This window comes from Sorex fumeus, unplaced genomic scaffold, assembly GCF_029834395.1.
Source record: "Sorex fumeus unplaced genomic scaffold, SorFum_2.1 ptg000073l, whole genome shotgun sequence".
NCBI lineage: Eukaryota > Metazoa > Chordata > Mammalia > Eulipotyphla > Soricidae > Sorex > Sorex fumeus.
In genome coordinates this window covers 18,983,588-19,009,868 of record NW_026606130.1, presented here as the reverse complement: position 1 = coordinate 19,009,868, position 26,281 = coordinate 18,983,588, and the positions used below count along the sequence as shown (strand labels likewise).

Sequence of the window (26,281 nt, the reverse complement as noted above, 5' to 3'; positions counted from 1 at the left end):
GAAAGGGGGGAAGGGTTTTTCAGCAATGCATGAAAAATGTCCAGGAATTGATAATGTTCAAGCCGAGCTTATTAAAGCATTCAGAATGGTTTTAAAAATCAAGTATCAAAGAGGATAGGATTTGAAGTGAAAAAACATTCTGTGTGCAATATCCTATGTAAAAACTGCACAGGTCTACAGAATAATGATCTATATTAAATGTCACACTACAACAAAAAATGCAGTGAAGAGTAATTACATATAAGGGAAAATATGGCAGAAATCAAGGAAAAAGTTTAATATATTCTATGCTTATTCATTTGGGACCAGGAGGGACTGTAGACGGATTCTGCAACGGTGAACCTGGAAATGCCTGCATATTCATCCCTGGTTGGAATGGTCCCCCAGACTGGGGAGCAATTACTATAGATTGTTGAGGTGTTCCTGAAATTCTTACCCATTGTACTGGATACCCTGCCCCCACTACAGCATTATACTGACAAACATGGGGCATTCCATATGATGATAAGGACCCAGGAAATGACGTGACTGGGAGTCCTTGTGGCAAAGAGGATGGGACAGCTCCACGGATTTGGGACAGAGAAGAAATCCATGTTGATGTGTAGCCCATAGCAGGTGGAGTATTCTAACAAAAACAAAAATAAAAACAAAAGATCAGTTTATTTGGTGGATGCTTTTAACCATCTATATGCCTTCCTATTCATTTTGACTTACAATTCGCATTTTCACTACGTGGCTACCATAACAACCACATTCTGTGTACTAAGAATAGTTATAAACCTTATTTGATTTCACATTTATGACTTCACTGCAACACAGACATTTTTAGTTGAAGAAACAGAAGCATAAATTTGTTAATACCAATACCACTTAGCAAATTCACAGTAAGGCAAAGTTTTGAAAACAATTCTGGCTAACTCTAAGGCTAAATTTTACATTTTAGAACCTCTTACTCATGCTAACACTATTTTCTATTGTTATTTCCTTGATCTAGTCAAGGGCATTCTCTCATGCTGTGTCAGATTATCTTTTTTTTTAGCTTTTTGGGACACACCTGGAGATGCACAGGGGTTAGTCCTGGCTCTGCACTCAGGAATTACCCGTGAAGGTGCTCAGGGGACCATATGGGATGCTGGCAATCGAACCCCGGTTGGCCGCGTGCAAGGCAAACGCCCTACCTGCTCTGCTATTGCCCCAGCCTCTGTGTTAGATTATCTTGCCACATAATGCTTTGAAGACAAAGAAGCATGATTTAATATGGCATAGGGTAAAGAATCATGTACTTAGTAAATGTTACCTTCCTAACCTCCTATTCACTATCTTAAAATTTGGCATTTCTGTTCTAATTTTTGAAGTTTACTCAGTTCAATTAAATTTTTGCAGTAATGAGAAAATATTTCTTCATGACATTTCTTAGCATATTATGTTTAGCATATGCATATGTATAAACATTGTTGAAGTCTTATACACATAGGAGAATAATTATAATGGAAGCAAATAATTCTACCTTAAAGGAGAATTCTTGGTATCAGTTTCAAATGCTTAACTGATCTAAGCAGGAAATGGTCAAACTCAAAACATTTCAACAAAATTTTCACTAAAGTTTCAAACTAACAGTTAGGATGAAGCTTTTAGCTTGAGTCAAGAATGAATCACTCTAAATGACAATCTCTCTTGAGGTAAAGAAAAAGACATTTGAGGGGGTATGGTGCCACCAGCAGGTCAATCTGTACCTGTGAGGCGAGTGCATCAGCAGCCTGATGGCGCCTTCAGACTTCCAGATACCCCAAAATTGCTGCTGTGCCTTTGGCCAGACCCCAAAAACTTGGGGCAAAATTTACCAAGAAAGTAAACGGTCAAAAGTTAGGTATGTGGGAAACACACCCACAAACCACCTCCGGCTCAGCTATATAATTGGAGGCAAGGCCTCTTTGGTTCCTGATTGAACTGCTTAATGGCCATGATCCCAGAGACTCAGAAATGAATATCGGAACCCAGCGGCTTTAGGTAGAAATGCGTCCAGTCCCTGCAGTAGGCTACCGGTGCTGGGCCAACCCAGGTGGGAATAAGTTTCGTGCCTTGGCCTGTTCCCCCTGGCTTCCCAGTGGCGCCATCCTTCAGAGGCCACTGGATAGTCACAATTTGGCCCCTAGTGATGAGACATACAGGGCCTCATGGGATAGGGGTGGAGCCGGGCTTGTCCTCCCCACCCCAACGAGACCCCAAGTCATTGCCCACAAAGGGCCTCTCTGGCTCCTGATCAAGCTGCTTAACGGCCATGATCCCAGAGACTCAGAAACAAATCTCAAAACCCAGTGGCTTTTGGCAGAAATGCGTCCGGACCCCACAGTAGGTTACTGTCGCCGGGCCACCCCAGGGAGGAAAGGGTGTTGTCCCTCCACCTGCTCCCTCTTGGCGGCTTGGTGGCCTTCATCCTCAAGAGGCCATTGGACAGTCAGGCTTGGGCCCGCAGTGATGAAACTTGTTGGGCCTTGCAGGATGGGAGGCGGAGCTGGGCCTGTCCTTCCCACCCCAACGAGACCCCAAGTCATAGCCCCCGAACGGCCTCTCTGGCTCCTGATCAAGCTGCTTAACAGCCTTGATCCCCGAGTCTCAGAAACAAATCTCGAAACCCAGAGGCTTTTGGCAAAAATGTGTCCGGACCCCGCAGTAGGTTACTGTCGCCAGGCCACCCCAGGGGGGAAAGGGTGCTGTCCCTCCGCCTGTTTCCTTCTGGCGGCTCTGTGGCCGTCATCTTCCAGAGGCCCGTGGACAGTCAGGCTTGGGCCCGCAGTGACGATACTTGTTGGGCCTCACGGGATGGGATGGAGCTGGGCCTGTCCTCCCCACCCCAATAAGACCCCAAGTCATCACCCATGAATGGCCTCTCTGGCTCCTGATCAAGCTGCTCAACAGCCATGATCCCAAAGACTCAGGAGCAAATCTCAAAACTCAGTGGCTTTTGGCAGAAATCCCTCCAGATTTAAGTGTTAAAATTTTGGAATTTCAAAATCGCGAGGCAACTACTGCAGCCACGCGACATCATATATTATTCGTAACCAGCAATAGAACACAAATTGTCTATTGTTGCCTTTTCAGCAGATCTGAGTGTTGGGGTAAAATCTCAAATAATAATGGTGGGTCTGGGGTTGAAATATTGAATGTGATCAAAGAAGAGAGAGAGTAATGTGGAAATCATCTGCCCCACAGGTAGGGGGAGGGTGTGGGATGGGGGTATAATGGGGTTTTTGGTGGGCAATGGTGAAGGTACGGGTGTTTCATTGTATGACCGAGACTTGGACCCAGAAGCTTTGTAACTGCTCTCACGGTGATTCAATAAATAAAATTATAAAAAATGAAAAAAAAAGTAAGGTGGAGTTCATGCACAATTCAATCAGCTAATCAGTGGCTGAATAAATAGCAGTACTCCTACAAAAAAAAAAGGAAAAGACATTTGAAGTTCAACAATACCATTTTCCTATCAGTTTGGTTGTTATAATTAAATCATTCTCATTTAAGATAGCACATATGGTCTGGCTATATTTTAATGGTTATTTCATGTATCCATAAACAAACTTATTTGTATTGTAAACTTTGAACTTTTTAAAATTAAATTCTATAACGAACATACTTACTTTACAAATAATAACAGTGATTTTATTTTTCAAAGAGAAAAATATTATGTTTTGGCAATTGCCTTTGCATGTTTAATCTTCTTTTAGATATATCAAAGGCATTTCAGACTTCAATAAACAAAAGCAAACACAGGCTTTTTCTCTATCAAAATATACTACATGCTTATTTATACCCCCATTGCAATAGCTATGCATCACAATGCTGGCTACATATGCAAGTCAAATAACTAGACATCATTGATAGCTCCTTTCTGCTATCTATCCAATACATCCCTAAGACTTATTTTATCTCAAACATTTTTGAGATATCTGTTCACTTCCCTTTATCTATATTTCCCTACCTAAACTACTATAACTGTTAGTCTACCAACATCTACCCTTAACTCCAGTAATTCTTTCTTCTTACTCCAAATTAGAGTAATCATTTCAAAAAAGCAAATCTGATCATGGCAATCCATCTTAAAATAAAGACTGTAATCATCACTTTTTTAAAGATTCTACTTACAAGTGCTGGAATTATATTCATGAGAAACCATAGTTAACGGTAACCACAGAATCCAAATGAATAGAACTAATACAGGGCTTTTATATATGCTTTCTCTGTTTTTCTGTTTGTTATATCCCTTCCTCTTTCCACCTTATTAAATTACTTCAGATCATAACTTTTTCAGTGAAGATTTTCTTGACTTTCCCTTACTAAATCAAATTTCTCTAACTGCACAATAGCCAATAATTTTTGTAGTCCTTATTAAATTTTCAATTTCATATTTATTTTAAAAGTCTGCTAATGCCCAACTGACCCATTTGAGTATAAGTTCCATGATAGTAAGGAACGTACTTGTTTTTGTTCTTCAAATCCAATACCTGGCAGATGACTTAGCACACAGTAATAGTAAGACATAATTGTGATAAAAAATTTTCTAATAAAGACTACACAAATGTAACACATGATAACATTAGATAGTAAGATAATTATTTGCACAGATATAATCAACTGAATTTAAAAACACAAAAGTGCTTTCCATATATAAGGTATCTACTATGTGCTAGATGTTACTTCATAGCAATTCTGCAAAGTAGGTATTATCTCTACTTTATTTATTTTTGAGTTTTTGGGACACACGCAGTTGTGCTCAGGGCTAACTCCTAGATCTTCTCTCAAGGATCACTGTTGATGGGACTTAAGGAACTATAGGGGGTGTCAGGGATTGAAATCAAGTAGGCTGCATGCAAGTCAAGCACTTTGTGCTACCTCCAGTCCTTGTCTTTGCTGAAAGCCATGAAACTGAGGCACAAATGACTTAACTAAAGTCATAATACTGTAAATTGAGCTGACATTGGAACCCGAGTATACTAAAAAATCTTAACCTTTGGGGCCTGGAAAGACAGATTAGCCAGAACTTTTATTCATACTACATTTTCTATTCAAACTTGTTCCTCCAAACATCCCCTTTAATACTACAATAAAACACATTCCTATGTACACTAATAAAACACGGTCATATATATATATACACATATATAATTTTGTTAATTATGAGAGTTCATATTTTAAGCCTTTATTTACTCATACTATGAAAAAGTAATACCTACACAGGAAAGTTCCAATAAAATAATACCCAAATACCACCGTTCAGCAAATTGTTAATACCTTTCCCTATTTCTATCCATGTATACATATATGATGCATATAATTTTCCATAAATATTCTACAAATCAGCCTTCTTCCTATACAAGAATGTATTGCGAACATCTTTCTACACTTTAAATGCTTGTACATCTGACTAGAAGGCCATATGCAATTACTAAGAATCTCATCTACAAACTTAAGATGCCTTTAGTAGAACTGGGGAGACAGCTCAAAGGGATGGAGTGCATGCTTTGCAGGCTGGAGCCCTGGATTTGATCCTCAGTACCACATGGTCCCTGAGCATCAGTGGTAGTGACCATCCCTGCCCATCCCCCAACACTGCACCATGAATAGTCCTGAGAACTTGCTGGGTAAAGTCCTAAAACAACAAATTAAAAACATGACTTTGATAATATTCTAGCTAAACTTTAAAATTATTTTTCATATTGTAAAAAAAAAGACATAATATTGTCTCTAATTGACACGAGGTAACTTTTCCACAAAAGAAAATTTTTTTGTGCTCTTGCAACCATTGACTGAACTAATCCTCACTAAAGATATTTTCTGTTTTATGGCAAGCTACCTGTGATGTACTCGATATGCCAAACACAGTAACAAGTCTCACAATGTTACTGGGCCCACTCCAGTAAATCGATGAACAACGGGAGGAGAGTGACAGTGATGCAACTTATTTTACTTTGTTTTTTTTTTTTTTCATTTTTTGGGGGAAAGCACATATGGTAGTACTCAGGGCTATTCCTGGCTCTGAGTTCAATGCTTGGCATTGCTTGGTGCACTATTTGTGACGGACCAGTGTAAAGGAAGAACCCTATCCCTTGTACTATCTCTCTGGCTTGATACTTTCTGTTTTAATATCTGATGGTTCCTTCCAAATTCAATGGGCTGGAGCGATAGCATAGTGGTAGTACATTTACCTTGCGCACAGCCAGCCCGGCCGAGCCGGGTTCCATTCCTCTGCCCCTCTTGGAGAGTATGGCAAGCTACCAAAAGTATCTTGCCCGCTTGGCAAAGCCTGGCAAGCTACCTGTGATGTATTCAATATGCCAAACACAGTAACAACAAGTCTCAAAATGGAGACATCACTGGGTCCGCTTGAGCAAATTGATGAATAACGGGAAAAGAGTGCTACTACAGTGCTCCAAATTCAATGATTGAAAACAGGAGTCACCATCTCCTTTTGCAAATCAAGTTTAAATGGAACAAACCCACATACATTCTTTTATATATCATATGTTTGTTTTCAAATTATTAGAAAGTTTAAGAGTTATAACAGAATTGCTTGAAAATATTTAAAAATATTGAAAAATTTCCCCGGGCTAGAGCCATAGCACAGCGGGTAGGGCGTTTGCCTTGCATGCAGACAACATGGCTGGCCCGAGTTCAATTCCTCCGCCCTTCTCGGAGAGCCTGGCAAGCTACCGAGAGTATCTCGCCTGCATGGCAAAGCCTGGCAAGCTACCTGTGATGTATTCGATATGCCAAATACAGTAACAAGAAGTCTCAAAATGGAGACGTTACTGGGCCCGCTCGAGAAAATTGATGAACAATAGGGGGACAGTGACAGTGACAGCCCTTTCCCCATAAATGCTTCCTAACCTCTGGTCTGAAAGATATTTATTTGCTCAAAGACAAATGAATCTAAACAAAGATAAAAGTCTATGCCATCAAATCAGTCTCTCATATTAACTACAATCATAGGTCAAAAATGGTCAATTTGTATGTTCTTAATTCTCCAAAATAAAGTGGATGGAATATAACTTACTTCACATATTTTGTTCCAGTTGTCTGTTTCAAGTTTGTGTTGACTCTGCTTAAGTTGGTTTAAACTTGGTTTTATAAGAGAATTGCCTACGGCTTCCTTTGTCCAGTCATCCACCAGCTTGTGTAAATCATCGGTGAACATCCCTTTTTTACTCGCTGGAGACTGCTGGCATGATACTGCATTACTCTCTATACACAGTGAATCTGAAAGAAAAAAAGGAAACCATAAAATTGAACTAAAATTTATTTTGCCAACAATGAGATTGATAGTAAAAGTTGTGGTATACAGACTTGGTAACCAGAAATTTGAGTTTATCTTGGCAATCTTCATTTAAAACTGTAACTTTGGAATTAATTACTAGCTGGAGCCCTTTTGTCTTAGATGTTTCTTCTTATTTGAATGGAAAATTCCACTGTAAGTCATCTTAGGTATAAATCAAGTATAATATAGTTTTTCCAGCAAAATTAGTGGCAACCCTAATCAGTTTCCTCAGAATAAGTCTTTGAATAGTTTAAAAAACAATCACAGTCATTGTTAGTGGGAAATGTACACTGGTGAAGGTATGGGTATTGGAATATTGTATGACTAAAACCCAGTCATGAACAACTTTACAACTTTGTTTCTCATTGTGATTTAAAAAATTAAAAAAAATCACAGAGGGTAACAGAGATAGTACAGGGGTTATGGTGCTTACCTTACACATAGCTGATCCCAGTTTGGTCCCTGGCACTGCATATGGTCCCCTAAGCACTGCCAGGAATAAGCCCTGAGCAAGCCAAAGTATGGCCAACAAACAAACAAAACTCACAGATGGGGTTAATGGGGGTGTTGGTGAGATAGTACAGGATTTAAGGTACTTACATTACATGTGTCTGACTAGGTTCAATTCTGGGTACTACTCATAAGCAGAGCCAGGAACAGCTCCTGTGTACCATCAGACTGGTCCACTCGACAATATAAATATTTTTGTTTTGTTTTGGGACCATATCTGGTAATGGTCAGGGCTTACACTTGGTTCTGTACTTAGAGATCACTCTTTGAGGGCCCAGGGAGTGCCAGGAATCAGGTCAGTCATGCGCAAGGCAAATGCTCTACCTGCTGTACTATCGTTCTGCCCCAAACTTTATAATATCACAATATTAAAAGTATTAAAAATTGGTCCCTTTGGTCCAGCCGCCCATCAGAGCTGCTTCCTTGTCCCCCATCCCCCAGGTTGGTCTTTGCGCCTCCCCTCAGACCTGGGACTGGAACCCCACAGCACAAGTGTCTGCAGGCGCCACCCCCCCATGCTGGGAGGAAAAGGGGATCTGCGTCTCTCTCCACCTGTTCCTTTGGTCCGGCCGCCCATTAGAGCTGCTTCCTTGTCCCCCATCCCCCAGGTTGGTCTTTGCACCTCCCCTCTGACCTGGGACTGGAACCCCACCGTGCAAGTGTCTGCAGGCGCCCCCCCCCTCCAGTCCTGTCCCCCACCCAGTCTTTACTTCCTGGACAAAAACCAGGTATACGTGGAGGCGTGGCCACTTCAGAGGCGGGCGTGGCTTTAAAAAGTGGGCGTGGCCTAATTTTCAGCGGGACAAAGCTCACGCGGCCACAGGTTGTTCATTCAAACCAACAAATATTACCCCTCCACATACACAACAACATGAGGAAACAACGCAAATCCCCACCACAGGGAGACCATGAGGAAATACCTCTAGAAGCCTCAGTAGGAGCTAGCCACCTTAGGGACCTCTCTGACAAGGAATTCAGATATGAAGTCATCAAGATGTTCAAGCAACTCGATGAAACAGTCACACACATATCCGCTAAACTGAAAGAGGACATGAAAGAAACAATCGATAGCACAATTGACAAAATACAGCAAGAAATGAGAGCCGAAATTGGAAAGCTCCGCACAGAAATGGCACGCATCACAGATTCCATAGATGAAGTCAAAACCTCACTCACTGCCCTCAAAAATAGAACGACCACAGCTGAGGAAAGAATCAGTGACTTGGAAGATCAGCTGCAACAAGCCAACAGACAACAGCAAACAATAGCAAGAGACCTCAAAATAGCTCAAGAGCGAATCAGAGTCCTACGAGATGATTCCAGAAGAAACAACATTAGAATCATTGGACTACCAGAAGCTCAAGGAAACAATCCCAATGAAAAAACCATGCTGAAACAAATTATTGCCGAAAAATTCCCAGAGCTCCATAATACAGCCATCCAGATTCAAGAAGCCCGAAGGGTGCCAGCTAAAAGTGACCCCAACAGAAATACCCCAAGACATATTATAGTTAGCATGATCGATGCTGCCGATAGAGACACAATACTGCAAGCAGCAAGGGCAAAAAAGGAAGTCACATACAAAGGAGCACCCCTGAGATTCACAGCAGACCTCTCAGAGGAAACCCTACAAGCCCAAAGACAGTGGCGAGATATAGTAAAAAAAACTCACTGAAATGAATGCCTCACCAAGAATACTCTATCCGGCTAAACTCTCACTCCAAATACATGGAAAGCTACACCATTTTCTAGATAAACAGCAGCTCAGGAACTTCATAGACTCAAAACCAAACCTAAAACAAGGACTAAAGGGGCTACTATAAGACAAGACAAACCCTACAACTACAACACACCTGCACAGAAACATGACACAAAACCCCATAACCATACTCTCTCTCAATGTCAACGGTCTCAATTCACCATTGAAGAGACACAGAGTGGCAAAATGGATACAGACACAAAACCCAGCATTCTGCTGCCTACAAGAAACTCATCTCAACACTCAGAGCAAACACAGACTCAAAGTCAAAGGATGGAAAACAATCCTGCAAGCAAACAGCTCCTGTAAAAAAGCAGGGGTGGCCATACTGGTATCTGACAACATTAATTTCACCCTGAAAAAGGCTAGAAGGGACAGTGAAGGCCATTTTCTATTCATCAAGGGATACGTACAACAGGAAGAAATCACACTCTTAAATGTATACGCACCTAATGAGGGAACAGTCAAATATTTAAAACAACTGCTAACAGACTTAAAGGAGGACATTGCAAGCAGCACAATAGTACTTGGAGACTTCAACATTGCCCTATCACTTCTGGACAGATCAACAAGAACAAAACCCAGCAAGGAATCATTGGCTTTGAAAGAAGAAATAGAAGAGAGAGGGCTTATAGACTTATACAGGGGTTTACACCCCAAAAAGAAAGAATACACATTCTTCTCCAGTGCACACGGAACATTTTCCAAAATGGACCATGTGCTAGGACACAAAACATACCTCAACAAAATAAGGAAGATAGAAATAGTATCAGCCATCTTTTCAAACCATGATGCACTGAGGATAGAAGTGAATCACACACAGACACGAAGAACCAAATCAAACACCTGGAAATTAAACAACTCGATGCTGAACAATGAATGGGTCAGGAACAAAGTCAAGGACGAAATAAAAGATACCTGGAGACAAATGAGAATGAAGACACGAGCTACCAGAAACTATGGGATGCAGCAAACGCTGTATTAAGGGGAAAATTTATAGCTCTGCAAGCATATCTTAGGTCTGTGGAAATGGTGCACATAAACAACTTGACCTCACAGCTCAAGTCCTTAGAGAAGGATCAACAGAAAGAACCTAAATCAGGCAGAAGGAAAGAGATCATAAAACTTAGAGCAGAAATCAATGACATGGAAACCAAAGAAACAATCCGAAAGATCAATGAAACCAAGAGCTGGTTCTTCGAGAGAATAAACAAGATAGATAAACCACTCGCAACACTCACAAAGAAACAGAGAAGGAGAGAACCCTAATAAACCGAATCAGAAATGAGAAGGGGGATATCACAACAGAAACCAAAGAAATCCAAAAGATCATCAGAGACTACTTTGAAAGTCTGTATGCCACGAAACAAGAGAACCTAGAAGAAATGGACAAATTCCTGGACTCCTATAATCTCCCAAAGCTGAATCAAGAAGACCTGGAGTATCTGAACAGACCTATTAACATCAACGAAATAGAAACTGCAATCAAAAGCCTTCCCAAAAACAAAAGCCCGGGCCCAGATGGATTCACTAGCGAATTTTCCCAAACATTTAAAGAGGGAAGAAACATTCCAATTCCAAACATTTAAAGAGGGCTGGAGCGATAGCACAGCGGGTAGGGCGTTCACCTTACAAGCGGCCAACATGGCCGACCCGAGTTCGATTCCTCCGACCCTCTCGGAGAGCCCAGCAAGCTACCGAGAGTATTGGATATGCCAGACACAGTAACAACAAAGTCTCCAATGGAGACGTTACTGGGCCCACTCGAGCAAATCGACGATCAACGGGAGGGCCTTTACCTTTATCTTTACCTATTTAAAGAGGACCTGCTGCCATTGCTTCTCAAGCTCTTTCAGGAAATTGAAAAAACGGAAACTCTCCCAAACAGTTTCTATGAAGCCCATATCTCTCTAATACCAAAAGGAAACAAAGATACCATGAGAAAAGAAAACTATAGGCCGATATCCCTGATGAACACGGATGCGAAGATTCTCAACAAAATACTAGCAAATAGAATTCAACTACTCATCAAAAAGATCATACAAAATGACCAAGTAGGATTCATCCCGGGGATGCAAGGCTCGTTTAACACTAGGAAATCAATCAACATAATCCACCACATCAACAAAAGAAAAGATAAAAATCATATGATCATATCAATAGATGCAGAGAAAGTATTTGACAAGATCCAGCACCCATTTATGATGAAAACCCTAGCCAAAATGGGGGTAGAGGGTACTTTTCTCAATATAGTTAAAGCCATCTACCACAAGCCTACAGCAAGCATCGTCCTCAATGGCAAACAACTGAGAGCCTTCCCTCTAAGATCAGGGACGAGACAAGGATGCCCACTCTCTCCACTGCTGTTCAATATAGTATTGGAAGTACTTGCAATAGCGATTAGGCAAGAAAAGGCTATTAGGGGCATCCAGGTAGGAAAGGAAGAAATCAAGCTCTCACTATTCGCAGATGATATGATACTATACTTAGAAAACCCTAAAACCTCTATCAAGAAATTTCTAGAAACAATAGGCTTTTATAGTAAAGTGGCGGGTTATAAAATCAATGCCCAAAAGTCCATGGCTTTCCTATATGCAAATAGTGAAAGAGAAGAAAAAGACATGAAGAAAACAATTCCATTCACAATTGTGCCCCAGAAAATCAAGTGCCTAGGAATCACTTTAACTAAGGAAGTAAAGGACCTGTACAAAGAAAACTACAAAACTCTACTTCAGGAAATAAAAGAGGATACGAGGAAATGGAAAAATATCCCCTGTTCATGGATCGGGAGAATTAACATTGTCAAAATGGCAATACTTCCCAAAGCACTGTATAAATTCAACGCAATCCCTATTAGGATACCCATGACATTCTTCAAAGAATTGGAGCAAACACTCCTGAAATTCATGTGGAACAATAAGCCCCCACGAATAGCTAGAGCAATTCTTGGGAAAAAGAAAATGGGAGGAATCAACCTCCCTAACTTCAAACTCTACTACAAAGCAATAATAATTATAACAGCACGGTACTGGAACAAAGGCAGAGTTGCAGATCAATGGAACAGGGTGGAATATACTGACGTTTCCCCCCCCCCCCCCCCAGTATATGAGCATCTAATCTTCGATAAGGGGCAAGAAAAGTGAAGTGGAGCAGGGAAAACCTCTTTAACAAATTATGCTGGCAAAACTGGATGGCTATATGCAAAAAAATGGGCTCAGATCTCTGCCTAACTCCATGTACAAAAGTAAGATCTAAGTGGATTAAAGACCTCAACATCAGATCGGAATCTATAAGATACATTGAGGAAAATGTTGGCAAAACCCTTCATGACATATAAGCTAATAGTGTCTTCAAAGATATCACACCGCTGGCCAAGCAAGTGAAAACAGAGATAGATAAATGGGACTATCTTAAACTAAGAAGCTTCTGCACCTCAAAAGAAACAGTGACCAAAATACAAAGACAGTCAACTGAATGGGAAAGGATATTCGCCAACTACACATCTGATAAGGGGTTAATTTCAAGGATATACAAAATACTGGTTCAACTCCACAAAAAGAAAACATTCAACCCCATCAAAAAATGGGGAGATGAAATGAATAGAAACTTTGACAAAGAAGAAATCCGAATGGCTAAAAGACACATGAGAAAATGTTGCACATCATTAATCATCAGGGAGATGCAGATCAAAACCACAATGAGGTATCACCTCACACCACAGAGACTGGCCCATATCCACAAGAACAAAAGCAACCGGTGCTGGCGCGGATGTGGTGAGAAAGGGACACTCCTTCACTGTTGGTGGGAATGCCGACTGATTCAGCCCTTCTGGAAAACAGTATGGATGATTCTCAAAAAACTAGAAATTGAGCTCCCATTTGACCCAGCAATACCACTCCTGGGAATATATCCCAGAGAGGCAAAAAAGTATAGCCGAAGTGACATCTGCAATTGTCTGTTTATTGCAGCACTCTTTACAATAGCCAGAATCTGGAAAAAACCTGAGTGCCCGAGAACAGATGACTGGTTGAAGAAACTCTGGCACATTTACACAATGGAGTACTATGTAGCTGTTAGAAAAGACGAAGTCATGAAGTTTACATACAAGTGGTACTACATGGAAAGTATCATGTTAAGCGAAATGACTCAGAAAGAAAGGGATAGACATTGAAAGATTGCATTCATCTGGGGAACATAAAGTAACAAAATAGGAAACTAACACCCAAGTATGGCAGAGATTAGTACCAGGAATTTTACTCAATGACCTGGAGGACAACCACGCATGTTAGGGGAAGGGGGAGCTCAGAAAGAGAAGGGAACACCAGGTGAAGGGTGTTGGCAGGATCCGCCCATGATGGGAGAGCATGCTGAGGGTAGACTGTCGACCAAGCATGGTTGTCACTCAATGCCTCTTTTGCCGACCATGGCACCCAAAAGGAGAGAAGAGGGAAATGCCCTGCCACAGAGGCAGGGTGGGATAGGGACTGGGGGGGATGGGGATGCTGGGATCCGAGGTGGTGGGAAATGCGCACTGGTGGAGGGATGGGTGTTTGATCATTGTGTAATCGAAACCCAAGCACAAAAATGTGTAAGTCTACAACTGTACCTCATGGTGCCTCACTATTAAAAAATAAATAAATATAAAAAGTATTAAAAATTATAAACATTATTCAAAATGTGTTTATTTCTTTGGTTTTTTTAAATGAGAATGTATGTGTGTTATATATTGGAATCAGAACCCAACAACTCATATAAGCAAGCCATGTGCTTCAACACTGAGTCACATAAATTCACATAAATTTTTATTTTAGTCACCATAGTTTACAACACTGTTAATTACAGGGTTTCAAGCAAACACAATCCAGCACCACTCTCTCCCTTCTCTCACTTTCCTCCAGCAACTGTCCCAGTGTCCTCTCCATCCGAATCCTACCCCTTACCCTTCATAGTACACTTTCTAGTGAAGGTAAGTTCTTGGTTTCTGTTATATTTGGGCATTTGTTGTATCCCAATTTTGCTTTTTCATATCCTTCAAATGAGAAATATCATTCTGTTCTTTTTCTCTCCTAAGTGCACTGGGCTGGAGCAATAGCACAGCAGGTAGAGTGTTTGCCTTGCACGCAGCTGACCTGGGTTCGATTCCTCCATCCCTCTCGGAGAGCCCAGCAAGCTACCAAGAGTATCCCGCCCACATGGCAGAACCTGGCAAGTTCCCCATGGCATATTCGATATGCCAAAAACAGTAACAACAAGTCTCACAATGGAGAAGTTACTGGTGCCTGCTCGAGCAAATCAATGAATAATCACAGTGCTACTGTGATAAGTTCACTTAGCACAATACTTTCTAGATACATCTACGTAGCAGCAAATTGCACACTTCAATATTTTCTTTTTTTTTCTCTTCGCTTTAAGGCCACATGCAGTCATGCTCAGGTCTTATTCCTGGCTCTATGCTTAGGGATCACTCCTAGCAGTGGTAAGAGGAACATATGGGCTGCCAGGGATTGAATCCAGGTCAGCCATGTGCAAGGTAAGGACCTTACCCACCTAACTAACTCTCTGGTCCCTAGTCATCGTTTCCTTTTTTTTTAATTTTTAAATTTTATTTTCATAAGGTTGTCCACATTATTAATTACATTCAATATATTTAATTACATTCAATATTTCAACAGCAACCCACCTTCCCACCATCATTATTTTGAACTTTCCCACCACTAAGCCTGCCTGCCACAGGCAGATGCTATATAATTTATTTTCTATTGCTTATTATGAATATCATGGCCTACTTATCTTTTCTTATAATCAAGTAGCATTCCACCGTGTATATATGTATATATATATATATATATATATACATACACACACACATACACACATCAGTTTCTTTATCCATTCATCTATTCATGGACACTTCGGTTGTGTTCAGACTTTGGTCACTGTGAGTAGTGCTGCAATGAACATAGGCAGGAAAATGTCTTTCCTGAATAGTTTTTGAGCCCTTGGGGTAGATGTCCAAAAATGGAATTACTGGGTCATATGAAAGTGAAATTCCTACCTTCTTGGGGAGTGGCATATTTTTTTCCCAAAAGGCTAGACCAGTCAACATTCACACGGGCAGTGAATTAAGATCCCTTTTCCCCCACATCCACTGCAACACTGTTTGACTAACTTGTTTTATACTAGAGAAGTGAGGCCCCAGAAAAAGTAAATTGAGGTATCTATAACAAGCAATAGATTCAGACATGGAATTCTGAAGTCTTTACAAGAACTCTGTTTTCAATATGCTATACTCAATTTCAACTAGATTCAGAAAAGTTGAATCTAATTTAATTTTTAAACCAGTATTTATGTTTGTTAAAGATAGAAAATATGTATGTATACAAGAACAGAAAGAAGAATGCAGATGGACTCATGAGTTCTGTAACAGATGATATCCAACAGACTGAAAAAAATCAAATACAGATGGAAAGTTGGTGGAAAGTTTCCAAATCTAAATATCACACTGTCTTTAAAGTATTTAGTGCTATTATACAAAATTACTATATCACTGGCATAGAAAAGATTCAGAGTTGCAATTCCTCTGGATGATAATATTAGCCCAAAATTACAGAATGAGCTTAAATTAAATTTCAGGATATAGAGTTATGAAATTTAAACAAGAAAATAACATTTCCAGGGATTTAATGTAAAATTTTAATGTAAAACAAAATACATTTATTATAGTACTTTTTAATTTACATTTTTTAAAAGGGGGAGTGAGATTTGAGCTACTTCCAGCAGTGTTCAGGACCCACTCTTGGCTCTGGGCTCAGAGATCACTCCTGGCAGTGCTCAAGGAGCCATATGGGGTGCCTAAGCCAAGTGCCTTAATTGCACTATTACTGGCCCCTATACTGCTTTTTTAATTATAAAAAAATACAGAAAAAGAAAAAGATAATATAAGAATTTTCCACATTAAAACTTTTAAATTACGTTTACATTTTTAGAAAATCAAAACAGGCCCGCAATCCAAAACATAAACAAGGTTTCATGCTAGGGTTAGAACCCAGTTATTTTGCCTAGGTCAGTGTATTTTTCATTTTATCAGAATAGCCCTGCAACAATCTGTGACAAGAATGAGGAAAGCGATTAAAAAATAAAAAAACATTAAAATCCCAATAAGCACTTATACATAGTCTGTAACTGCCTATGAACCCTGAACTTTTGAAACCTAGATTCAAATAGAATGAATATTAAATGAAAACATATTAGTGAAAAAAGCTTCAAGAATTAAAAGAAATCTAACTGGATGAAGCAGATAGATACAGAGTTTTATAAAAATAATATTTACTAATTTGGGGCAAGCATGAGGTATCATAATGATACACTAATCTTTTCTCAATTCCAGTCTATCTCTCTTTCCACAAGTTTCATTGAGAAATAACTGATAAATATCATTGTATAAATTTAAGGCACACAGCATGATAGCTTGATTCAAATATATCAGAAAATAATTACACAGTGAGTAAAGGTATTATATATACATACATTTAAAAGTAAAGAGTAAGATAGACAGTTAAGGAACAAAATATATAATTTACATGCATGAAAGCCTAGGTTTGATCCCAAGAACTGCATGGTCACTGAGAATTGTGAGGAGAAGCCCCAACCAAAGAGTTGAAAGCAGTCTTAGAATACTGCTGAACTGTATTTAAAAAAATACAAACAAAACTAACAAATATGGACACAAAAGAATCTGGAAATAATCTGAGTGTCTAAGAACAGACAATTGGATAAAGAAACTATGGAACATCTACACAATGGAATACTACAGAGCAATTAGGAAAAATGAGGTCATGAAATTTGCCTATAAATGGATGAATATGGAGAATATCATGCTGAGTGAAATGAGTCATAAGGAGAGGGACAGATATAGAATTACTGCATCTAGGGGGTATGGTGCCAGTAATAGATCAACCTGACACTTGTAGGGTGAGTATATCAGCAGCCTGATGGTGCCTTCAGGCGTCCTGATACCCCCAAATTGACCTTTTGCCTTTGGCCGGATCCCAATAATGTGGGACCAAGTTTACCAAGAAATTAAACAGCCAGAAGTTAGGTGGGTGGGAGCCATGACCACAAACCACCTCAACCTCAGCTATACAAGCTTGGCCTTATTTCAGAGACCCATAGATAAATCTCGAAAGAGATCAAAAGCTACAGTCAATCTTGGACCTGTGCATGGCTAAAGAGACGGGTAAATTGGAGTGGGGCAGGTTGGCCTGTGCCTGCCCAAGCAGAGTCCCCAGCAGCTGCTGCTTCCACAATCCAAAATTGTCGCTATATGCCAAGCCTGCCTCCACGGTCTCAGTATGGATCTCAGCAAGATACAATCTGCTAAAAATTTGGGTATGCGGTTTTTTAAAAAATTTTTATTAGTGAAACACCATGAGGTACGGTTGTAGACTTACAAATTTTTGTGCTTGGGTTTAAATTATACAATGATCAAGTACCCATCCCTTCACCAGTGCCCATTTTCCACCACCACGGGTCCCAGTCTCCCTCCCACCCCTCACCCACCCCCATCCCACTCTGCCTCTGTGGCAGGGAATTCCCTTTTGTTCTCTCTCTCCTTTTGGGTGCTGTGGTTTGCAGAAGAGGCATTGAGTGGCAATTATGTTTGGTCTATAGTCTACTTTCAGCATGCTTCTCCCATCCTGGGAGGATCCTCCCAACACCCTTTATTTGGTGCTTCCTTCTTTATCTGAGCTGTCTTTTCCCCGAGCATGTGTGGCTGGCCTCCAAGTCATGGAGTAAACCTGCTGGCACTTATCTCGGCTATTCTTGGGTGTTAGTCTCCTATTTTGTTACTTTATGTTCCCCAGATGAGTGCAATCTTTCTATTTCTGTCCCTCTCTTTCTGACTCATTTTGCTTAGCATGATACTTTCCATGTAGTGCCCCTTGTATTTAAATTTCATGACTTCATCTTTTCTAACAGCTATATAGTACTCATTGTTTCTTTAACCAGTCATCTGTTCTTGGGCACTCAGGTTTATGCGAGTTTTCTGATGGAAATCTCCAAGCTTTCATGGACTTGGGGTGGGTACCTCCCCCCACTTCCCAATACACACTGAAGCACTGGCAGTCAGCCCCACAAACCAACTCCAGTTCCACCCTGTAATCTCTATTACTGGCCTTGCTTGAGAGACCCATAAATAAATCTAGAAAGAGATCAAAAGCCAGAGGCACAGCAGTGAGTTCCAGAAGACACCACAGAGCAGGATATCTCTCTGGGAGCCATAACGAGCCAATTTCACCTGGGCACCCCAGATGGAGCAGGTGCAGTCTTCCTCTCCAGATAGAATCCCGGCGTCCAAGAGCTTCCACAAGCAAGGCCAAGGTATGCGTGTTCCAGGACTGAATCTCCATGCCGCCTGGTGGCAGAGGCGGCAGGCTCTCCCTCCCTGGTTCCCTGACAGATCATTGGCCAGGCTATCTCCCCTACAATGTGACTCTGAGCGCCATCTTAGTGCACCAACAGCCCTGATCTAGAGATGCCACAGCTAGTCCCAGAAGGCACCACAGAGCCAGAGATCTCTCCAAGCTTCATACCGAGCCAATTTCACTGAGGCACTCCGGATGGAGCAGGTGCAGTCTTCTCCCCTACTCCAGACAGAATCCTGGCGACCAAGAGCTTCCACAAGCAAGGCTCAGGTATGCGGGTTCCAGGACTAAATATCCATGCCGCATGGCATCAGAGGCGCCAGATGTCCTTCCCCAGCTCCCCCCACCCCCGCTTGTAAGCCTGGCTGTCACCCCCACAATGTGCCTCTGGGTGCCACCTTACCACACCAACAGCCCTGGTCCAGAGATGCCCAGTTGAATCCCAAAATGGATTAGTGCCCTAAATAAATGTCTCTGGAACGGAACCATTTACAGTCTAGTATTCCAGAAGCATGTGGCTGCAGCACCCATGATATTAAAAATGAGCAATGGACAATAAATGATCTAGCATCTGCCCCTGGCAGGCAAGCTTGAATGGTGAAATTTTGAGCAAAACATAATGCCTAAAAGAGAAAGTAGTGGGGAAATTGCCATGGAGGCTGGGCAAGGACTGGGATGGGAGAGGGGGATATACTGGGGACACTGCTGGTGGAAAGTGTGCACTGGTGGTGTAGGGCTGGGTGTCCGATCATTGTACAGCTGAATCTCTAACATGAAAGCTTTGTAACTGTATATCACAGTGAGTCAATAAAAAAAGTAATGTGGACTTCATGCCCAGTTCAATCAGCTTAATCAATGGCTGAATAAATAGCAGTACTCTTATATTTTTAAAAGGAATGACTACATTTATTTGTGGGACATAAAATAACATAAAACAGTATGAAACTAATATCCAAGCCAGGGAAAATGGGCTAGGAGGACTGGTTAATGGTTGGAAATTACCACAAGAGTCTGGGGAATGGAGGGTAGTTAAGATAGGGAAGGGTCCATTATGAAAATATTAGTTGAAAATCATCACTCTGTACAAGAATTTGTATATTGAAAGTAGGTTAAAGGATATACCTGATACCTTTCAGCATCTGTATTGCAAACCATATGCCTAAAATGAGAGAGAGAAGAGAGATACTTCCCATAGAGGCAGGCGGGGTGGGGGTGGCTTGGAGATGTGAGAGGGAAACTGGGGACATTGGAACCTGGGAAATTACACTCATACAGGGATGGGTGTTGGAACACTGTATGACTGAAACCCAATCATGAACAGCTTTGTAATGCTCAATCTCACAGTCATTCAATTAAAAAAATGCACAGTAGAACTTTCCTTGACTAACAGTCACCTATCTCATTATCATATGAAAAATCATTCTCTATAATTTTCTGAACATTCGATGCATGATTATGTATGCTCATTTTATGTTCCTCAACTTTGCGTGCCTATCTTTTCCCCTCATAAATATTTATGAATTTCCTGGAAAACTAGTAAATATGCATAGACTATTACACAGTAGACTACTGAAATCTACTAAAGATAAAACCAGGCCTCCATTTCCTCTTTCACAAGTTTGTTATAAAGAAGCTGGAGCAATATATAGTACAGCAGGTAGAGTGTTTTTGATGCACATGGCCTACCAGGTTTTGATCCCTGGCACCCCATATGGTCCCCAGAGCACTGCCAGGAGTAATTCCTGAGTGCAGTGACAAGAAAAACACCTGAGAACCTCCTGGTATGCACCCTTATCCCCTCAATAAAGATTTCTCTATCCTATGCTGGCCAGAAGAGCTTCCTAAATTGTAAGGACCTCCTTGCAATGAAGCCCTCCCTATTCTCTATTTTTCCTGTGATTTCAGATAAAAATTTTCTTTTTCTTTTATTTTGGCATTTGGTGCTTGGGGGCTAATCCTGGCTCTGGGCTGAGAAGGTAGATTCCTGTGGTGCATGCTAGGGATTATGGTGCTTCAATCTCCATACATTGTATGTATGCTGGAAACTGAACTTGGGCTTCTTTCACAAAAAAAGCAAGCACTTATTCCATAGAGCTACCTCTCCATTGCAAAAGCAATTTTCTTTTGATTTTCTTTCTTAATGGGGGACAGAAATCTAGAAATACTCAGGAGTCACTCCTGACTCAGTGCGCAGAGGTGACTCCTAGCAGTGCTCAATAGACTGCTGTTGAGAAAGAAACCGGGGCCTTCAGAGTGCAAAGCATGTGCTCAGATTTTTGAGCTATCGCTCTGTTCCCAATGATAATGACAATCTTCTTAGGTAAACACACTGCCTCATTTATTAAGCATAGCACTGTCCTGTAGCACTGTCCTACTGTTGTTCATCGATTTGCTTGAGCAGGCACCAGTACTGTCTCCATTGTGAGATTGTGAGACTTGTTGTTACTGTTTTTGGCATATCAAATACGTCACAGGTAACTTTGCCGTGTGGGCGAAATACTCTTGATAGCTTGCCGGGTTCTCCCAGAAGGGCGGAGGAATCAAACCTGGGTCGACCACATGCAAGGCAAACACCCTACCCGCTATGCTATTGCTCTGGCTTTTCCCAGTATAATTAATAGAAGTGCCTACTTTCATTCTATAAAAGCCCTGGTAAATTTTTTTAAGTATAATCAATTACAGAACAATTATTTTGGGACAGAAAATACTATTATTACTGAAATCTGGAAAACAATATTGTCACAGTATTTATTATCCAATAATTTAAATTATTTTCTATCGGTGGAAATCAATATACCTTGATTTGAGAAGTACTAAAAAGGAGCCTGTGCCATAAAGTTTTTAGATGATATTAAAATATTCAAGAATCCAAATTATTGATATGGAGACCTCAAAATTAAACAAGCAGGTGCCATGACAAAGGATAAAATGTACCAAGAGGAATAGGAAAGAGATATATGCTTGAATACTCCCCCGTCAGATATGGGAATTTGTAGTAAGGAAATAACAACAAATCCAGAGCCAAGGACTGGAGTGGATAGTAAGTGAAACAATGTTATATAAGCTATAGGACAGATAAGCTATGATGGGTGCCAAAAATTGTTTTTGAAAGAGGGGGCACACCTGGTCCTATTCAGGGCTTACTTTGGGCAGGGGCAATCCCTGGCTGTGCTTGGGGAACCATATATAGTACCATGGATATAACCTGGATCAGCTGCATGGAAGGAAAGTGCTCTACCTGCTGCACTATCACTCTGGCCCCAACCAAGATTTTTTTCTTTTGGGGTCACACCCAGTGATGTTCAGGGGTTACTCCCAGCTCTGCACTCAGGAATTACTCCTGGAAGTGCTCGGGAGACCATATGGGATACTGGTAATTGAACCCGGGTCGGCCGTGTGCAAGGCAAATGCCCTTACCCACTGTGCTATTGCTCCAGCCCCTCAACCAAGTTTTTAATCTTAAGATTAATATATTTTCTCCCTCAAAAACAATAATAAAAATAGACAAAATGCCCCCAAAATAATCTTGTCATAAAACCTGGAATTCATCTCAAAACACATGACAGTCAGAAAATTTTATTCATAGAAATTATTAAACCTAAGGCGAGAATACTGTAATCAGTGACATTTTTTCCTGTGCTGCATTATTTTGGTCCTGCTGAGTATCTTACCCAGAAATACAACCAGGGAGGGCAGGCATAGAAACAGGATTAGAAAATAATAATAAAATTTGCTGTTAGGAACCATCCTGACATAGAGCTTTAGAATCAGAGATTAACAGGAATACATGGGTAGTGAGGAAGCCATAGAAAGCTTGATAAATTGTCCACATATCTCATGTGAATTGGAAAATCATAGCATACACTGTTAGGTCAGCCCAGAGATGGTCACTCTGAAGCCTGCAAATACATTTCAGCCACTGTCAGAGGGGGGTGCAATGTATGGAACCCACAATAAAAAACTATGTACTAGACCTTGACTCTAGCCAACCAACTCCCACCAGGCACAAACAAGATCTAATTCTGAATTAAACTTGCATACCCCACACCTCAGCCCCAGGCCTCCTTTACTTCCATATAAACCACCCTAAAAGCCAAGTGGTGAGATCTTCATTAGCCCCTCTAGAGGCTTTTGAGGTCCACCCAGGCACGGTCTTTTTTCAATAAACCTCATTTTAGCCTAATTTGCCACTTGAACTCTATTTCTTCCCTTCCTCAAAGGTGTGTCTCAGACCGTTCAACTTGGTGCCAAAACTTGGGAGGTTCAAAAAGTGAGGGTCTACAGCAATACCACTTCTGGGAATATATCCTAGAGATGCGTAAAATTACAGTAGAAATGATATCTGCACTTGTATATTTATTGCTGCACTGTTTACAATAGCCAGAATCTAGAAAAAAAACAAGTGCCGAGAACAGATAATTGGTTAAAGAAACTCTGGTACATCTACATAGTGGAATACTATGAAGCTGTGAGAAAAGATGAAGTCATGAAATTTGCATTTAAGTGGATAGATATGGAGAGTATCATGCTAAGTGAAATGAATCAGAGAGAGGGGGACACACATCTTTAAGTATGAAACACCTCTGACCAAGCAAGTGGAAAACATAAACAAATGGGACTACATTAAACTAAGAAGCTTCTGCACGTCAAAAGAAACAGTGACTAAAATACAGAGAGCCCACAGAATGGGAAAGAATATTTACCCAATACCCTCAGATAAGGGATTGACATCCAGGATATACAAGACATTAGTAGACTTGTACAAGGAAAAAAGCCCTCCAGTCTCATCAAAAATAGGGAAAAGAAATGAACAAAAGCTTCCTCAAAAAAGAAATAAATATGGCCAAAAGGCATGTGAAAAAACGCTGTACATCACTAATCATCAGGGGAATCATATCAAAACAACAATGAGATATCATCTCACATTGTTAAATTTCCCACTCCTTGGCTGTGAATATCCCCTCTTCCAGGGTGTGTAAACTTCTTCGCTCAGGGATTGCACATTAAGGGATGTTCGAGGATGGTTGTGGGCTCTCCAGGTGGCTCTCTCTCACCCCGCCTGTGTTCAGTGCTCTCGAGCCGCTTCCTTCCCCAGCCGAGACTGCTATTGCCTTGGATGGACAAAGGAAGAATGAGGGCCAAGCTGATTGCTGATTATATGCTGTTTATTCAGTCTCTCTTCTCTCAGAGCTCTCTCCAACCCTCTCTCTAACTTGCGCTACAACACTCTCCGTGATTCCTTTCTAATCTTGCTAGCCACTCTTACTCTCTCCTCTCCGTCTTCTCTCTAATTCGCAACCTTCTTTAACTGTCTCTTCTTCTCAATCTCCTGTCCTCTTCGTCTGTCTCCCCCTCAATCTTCCTCGAACTCTCTCTCTCAATCTATTCATCCCTCTGTAACCGTCCCCATCTCCCATCTCTCTGTAACCCCACAATTCTTTCTTACCACTGTATCCGATTCCTCTCCCTCCCTCCCTCCCTCCCTCTCTCTCTCTCTCTATCACTCTCTCTCCCTCACTCTTCCTTTTCCTCCCCGCAGCCACTCTTTTTCTTCTCTCTCACCTTGCCTCCACAACCGCACCTCACCACGGGAAGTACAATCAAAATGCTTTTCTAATTTTCCTGACCACCTAAAACCCACAAGGGCAAAACAGCCTTTAAGGTGTGTTTCTCCTCTCCTTAGACCAGCAACTTAATTGTAGCATTGTAGCACTGTCCTCCTGTTGTTCATTGATTTGCTCGAGTGGAACCAGTAACATCTCCATTGTGAGACTTGTTGTTACTGTGTTTGGCATATCAAATACGTCACAGGGAGCTTGCCAGGCTTTGCCGTGTGGGTAAGATACTCTTGGTAGCTCTCAGAGAGGGGCAGAGGAATCGAACCTGGGTCAGCCTGGTCAGCAGTGTGCAAGACAAACACCCTACCTGCTGTGCTATTGCTCCAGCCCAGCAACTTAATTAACATCTTTAATTATTCTTCCTAGGTTGTCTTTCTGTATCCATACAAAAATCAATTGCTCTGAAATAGTGAAGCATGAAAAAGACATTAAGGAGAAGAGAAAGACAATATTTACAAGTCAGAATCTTTACAAATACAAAGATAATTGACAGGTTGAAGGGCAATCAACAAATACAAGCTCCCAGCATCCAGGGAGGAAGGGTAAACCAACTTTATCCTACATAGAGCATTTGCCTTGCACACAGCCAACATGGCCAACCCGAGCTCGATTCTTCCGCCCCTCTCGGAGAGCCCAGCAAGCGACCAAGAGTATCTTGCCTGTATGGCAAAGCATGGCAAGCTATCTGTGATGTATTAGGTATGTCAAACACAGTAACAAGTCTCACAATGTTACTGGGCCCACTTGAGCAAATCGAAGAACAATGGGAGGACAGTGACAGTGACAGTGATTCTACATCACATCTCCGAGACAAAAATAACAAGAACAATCAGTGCTGGTGCAGATGTGGGGAGAAAGGGACTCTCTTTCATTGTTGGTGGGAATGCCAACTGGTTCAGCCTTTCTGGAAAACAATATGGGAATTCCTTCAAAAACTAGGAATTGAGCTTGCATATGACCCTGCAATACCACTTCTGGAAATATATCTTGAGGGTGCAAAAGAGCACAGTAGAAATGACATCTGCACTTGTGTGTTCATTGCAGCATCATTCACAATAGCCAGAAGCTGAAAACAACTGGAGTGCCCGAGAACAGATGACTGGTTAAAGAAACGTTTGTAGATCTACACAATGGAACACTATGCAGCTGTTAGGAAAATTGCAATCATGAAATTTGCTTATAAGTGGATGGTCACAGAGAGTATAATGCTAAATGAAATGAGACAGAAAGAGAGGAACAGACATAGAATGACTGACTCATTTGTGGAATATAAAATAACATGATACAGACACCCAAGGACAGTAGAGATAAGAGCCAGGAATATTGCTCCATGGTTGGAAGCCTGCCTCATGAGCTGGAATAAGGAAGGGAATCACTAAGTCAATGATGATTGGAGGGAGAGTTCAGGATGGGAGATGTGTGCTCAAAGTAGATAAAGGACAAAACGTGATAGCCTCTCAGTATCTGTATTGCAAAACATAATGCCCCAAAGTAGAGAGAGAGTATGGTGGCAATTGTCTGCCATAGATACAGGGAGAGGGTTGGCATGGGAGGGGGGATACTGGGGACACAAGTGGTGGAAAATGCGCACTGGTGGAGGTATGAGTGTTTGGTCTTTGTATGACTGAAACTCAAACATAAAATCTTTGTAACTGTATCT

General features: G+C 41.1%; 1 protein-coding gene across 1 annotated transcript in view; it reads right to left on the bottom strand.

The window, feature by feature from the left end:
• Positions 1–290: 290 nt before the first annotated feature.
• WNK3 (WNK lysine deficient protein kinase 3) overlaps positions 291–26,281 on the bottom strand; it is a 298,017-nt gene continuing 272,026 nt past the window's right edge. Inside the window, exons 22-23 of the mRNA XM_056129973.1 lie at positions 7,049–7,251; positions 291–625 (exon numbers count right to left, since the gene is read on the bottom strand). Coding sequence (XP_055985948.1) covers positions 296–625; positions 7,049–7,251 — 533 coding nt within the window. The 3' untranslated portion in view covers positions 291–295. The remainder of the gene's footprint in view (positions 626–7,048; positions 7,252–26,281) is intronic.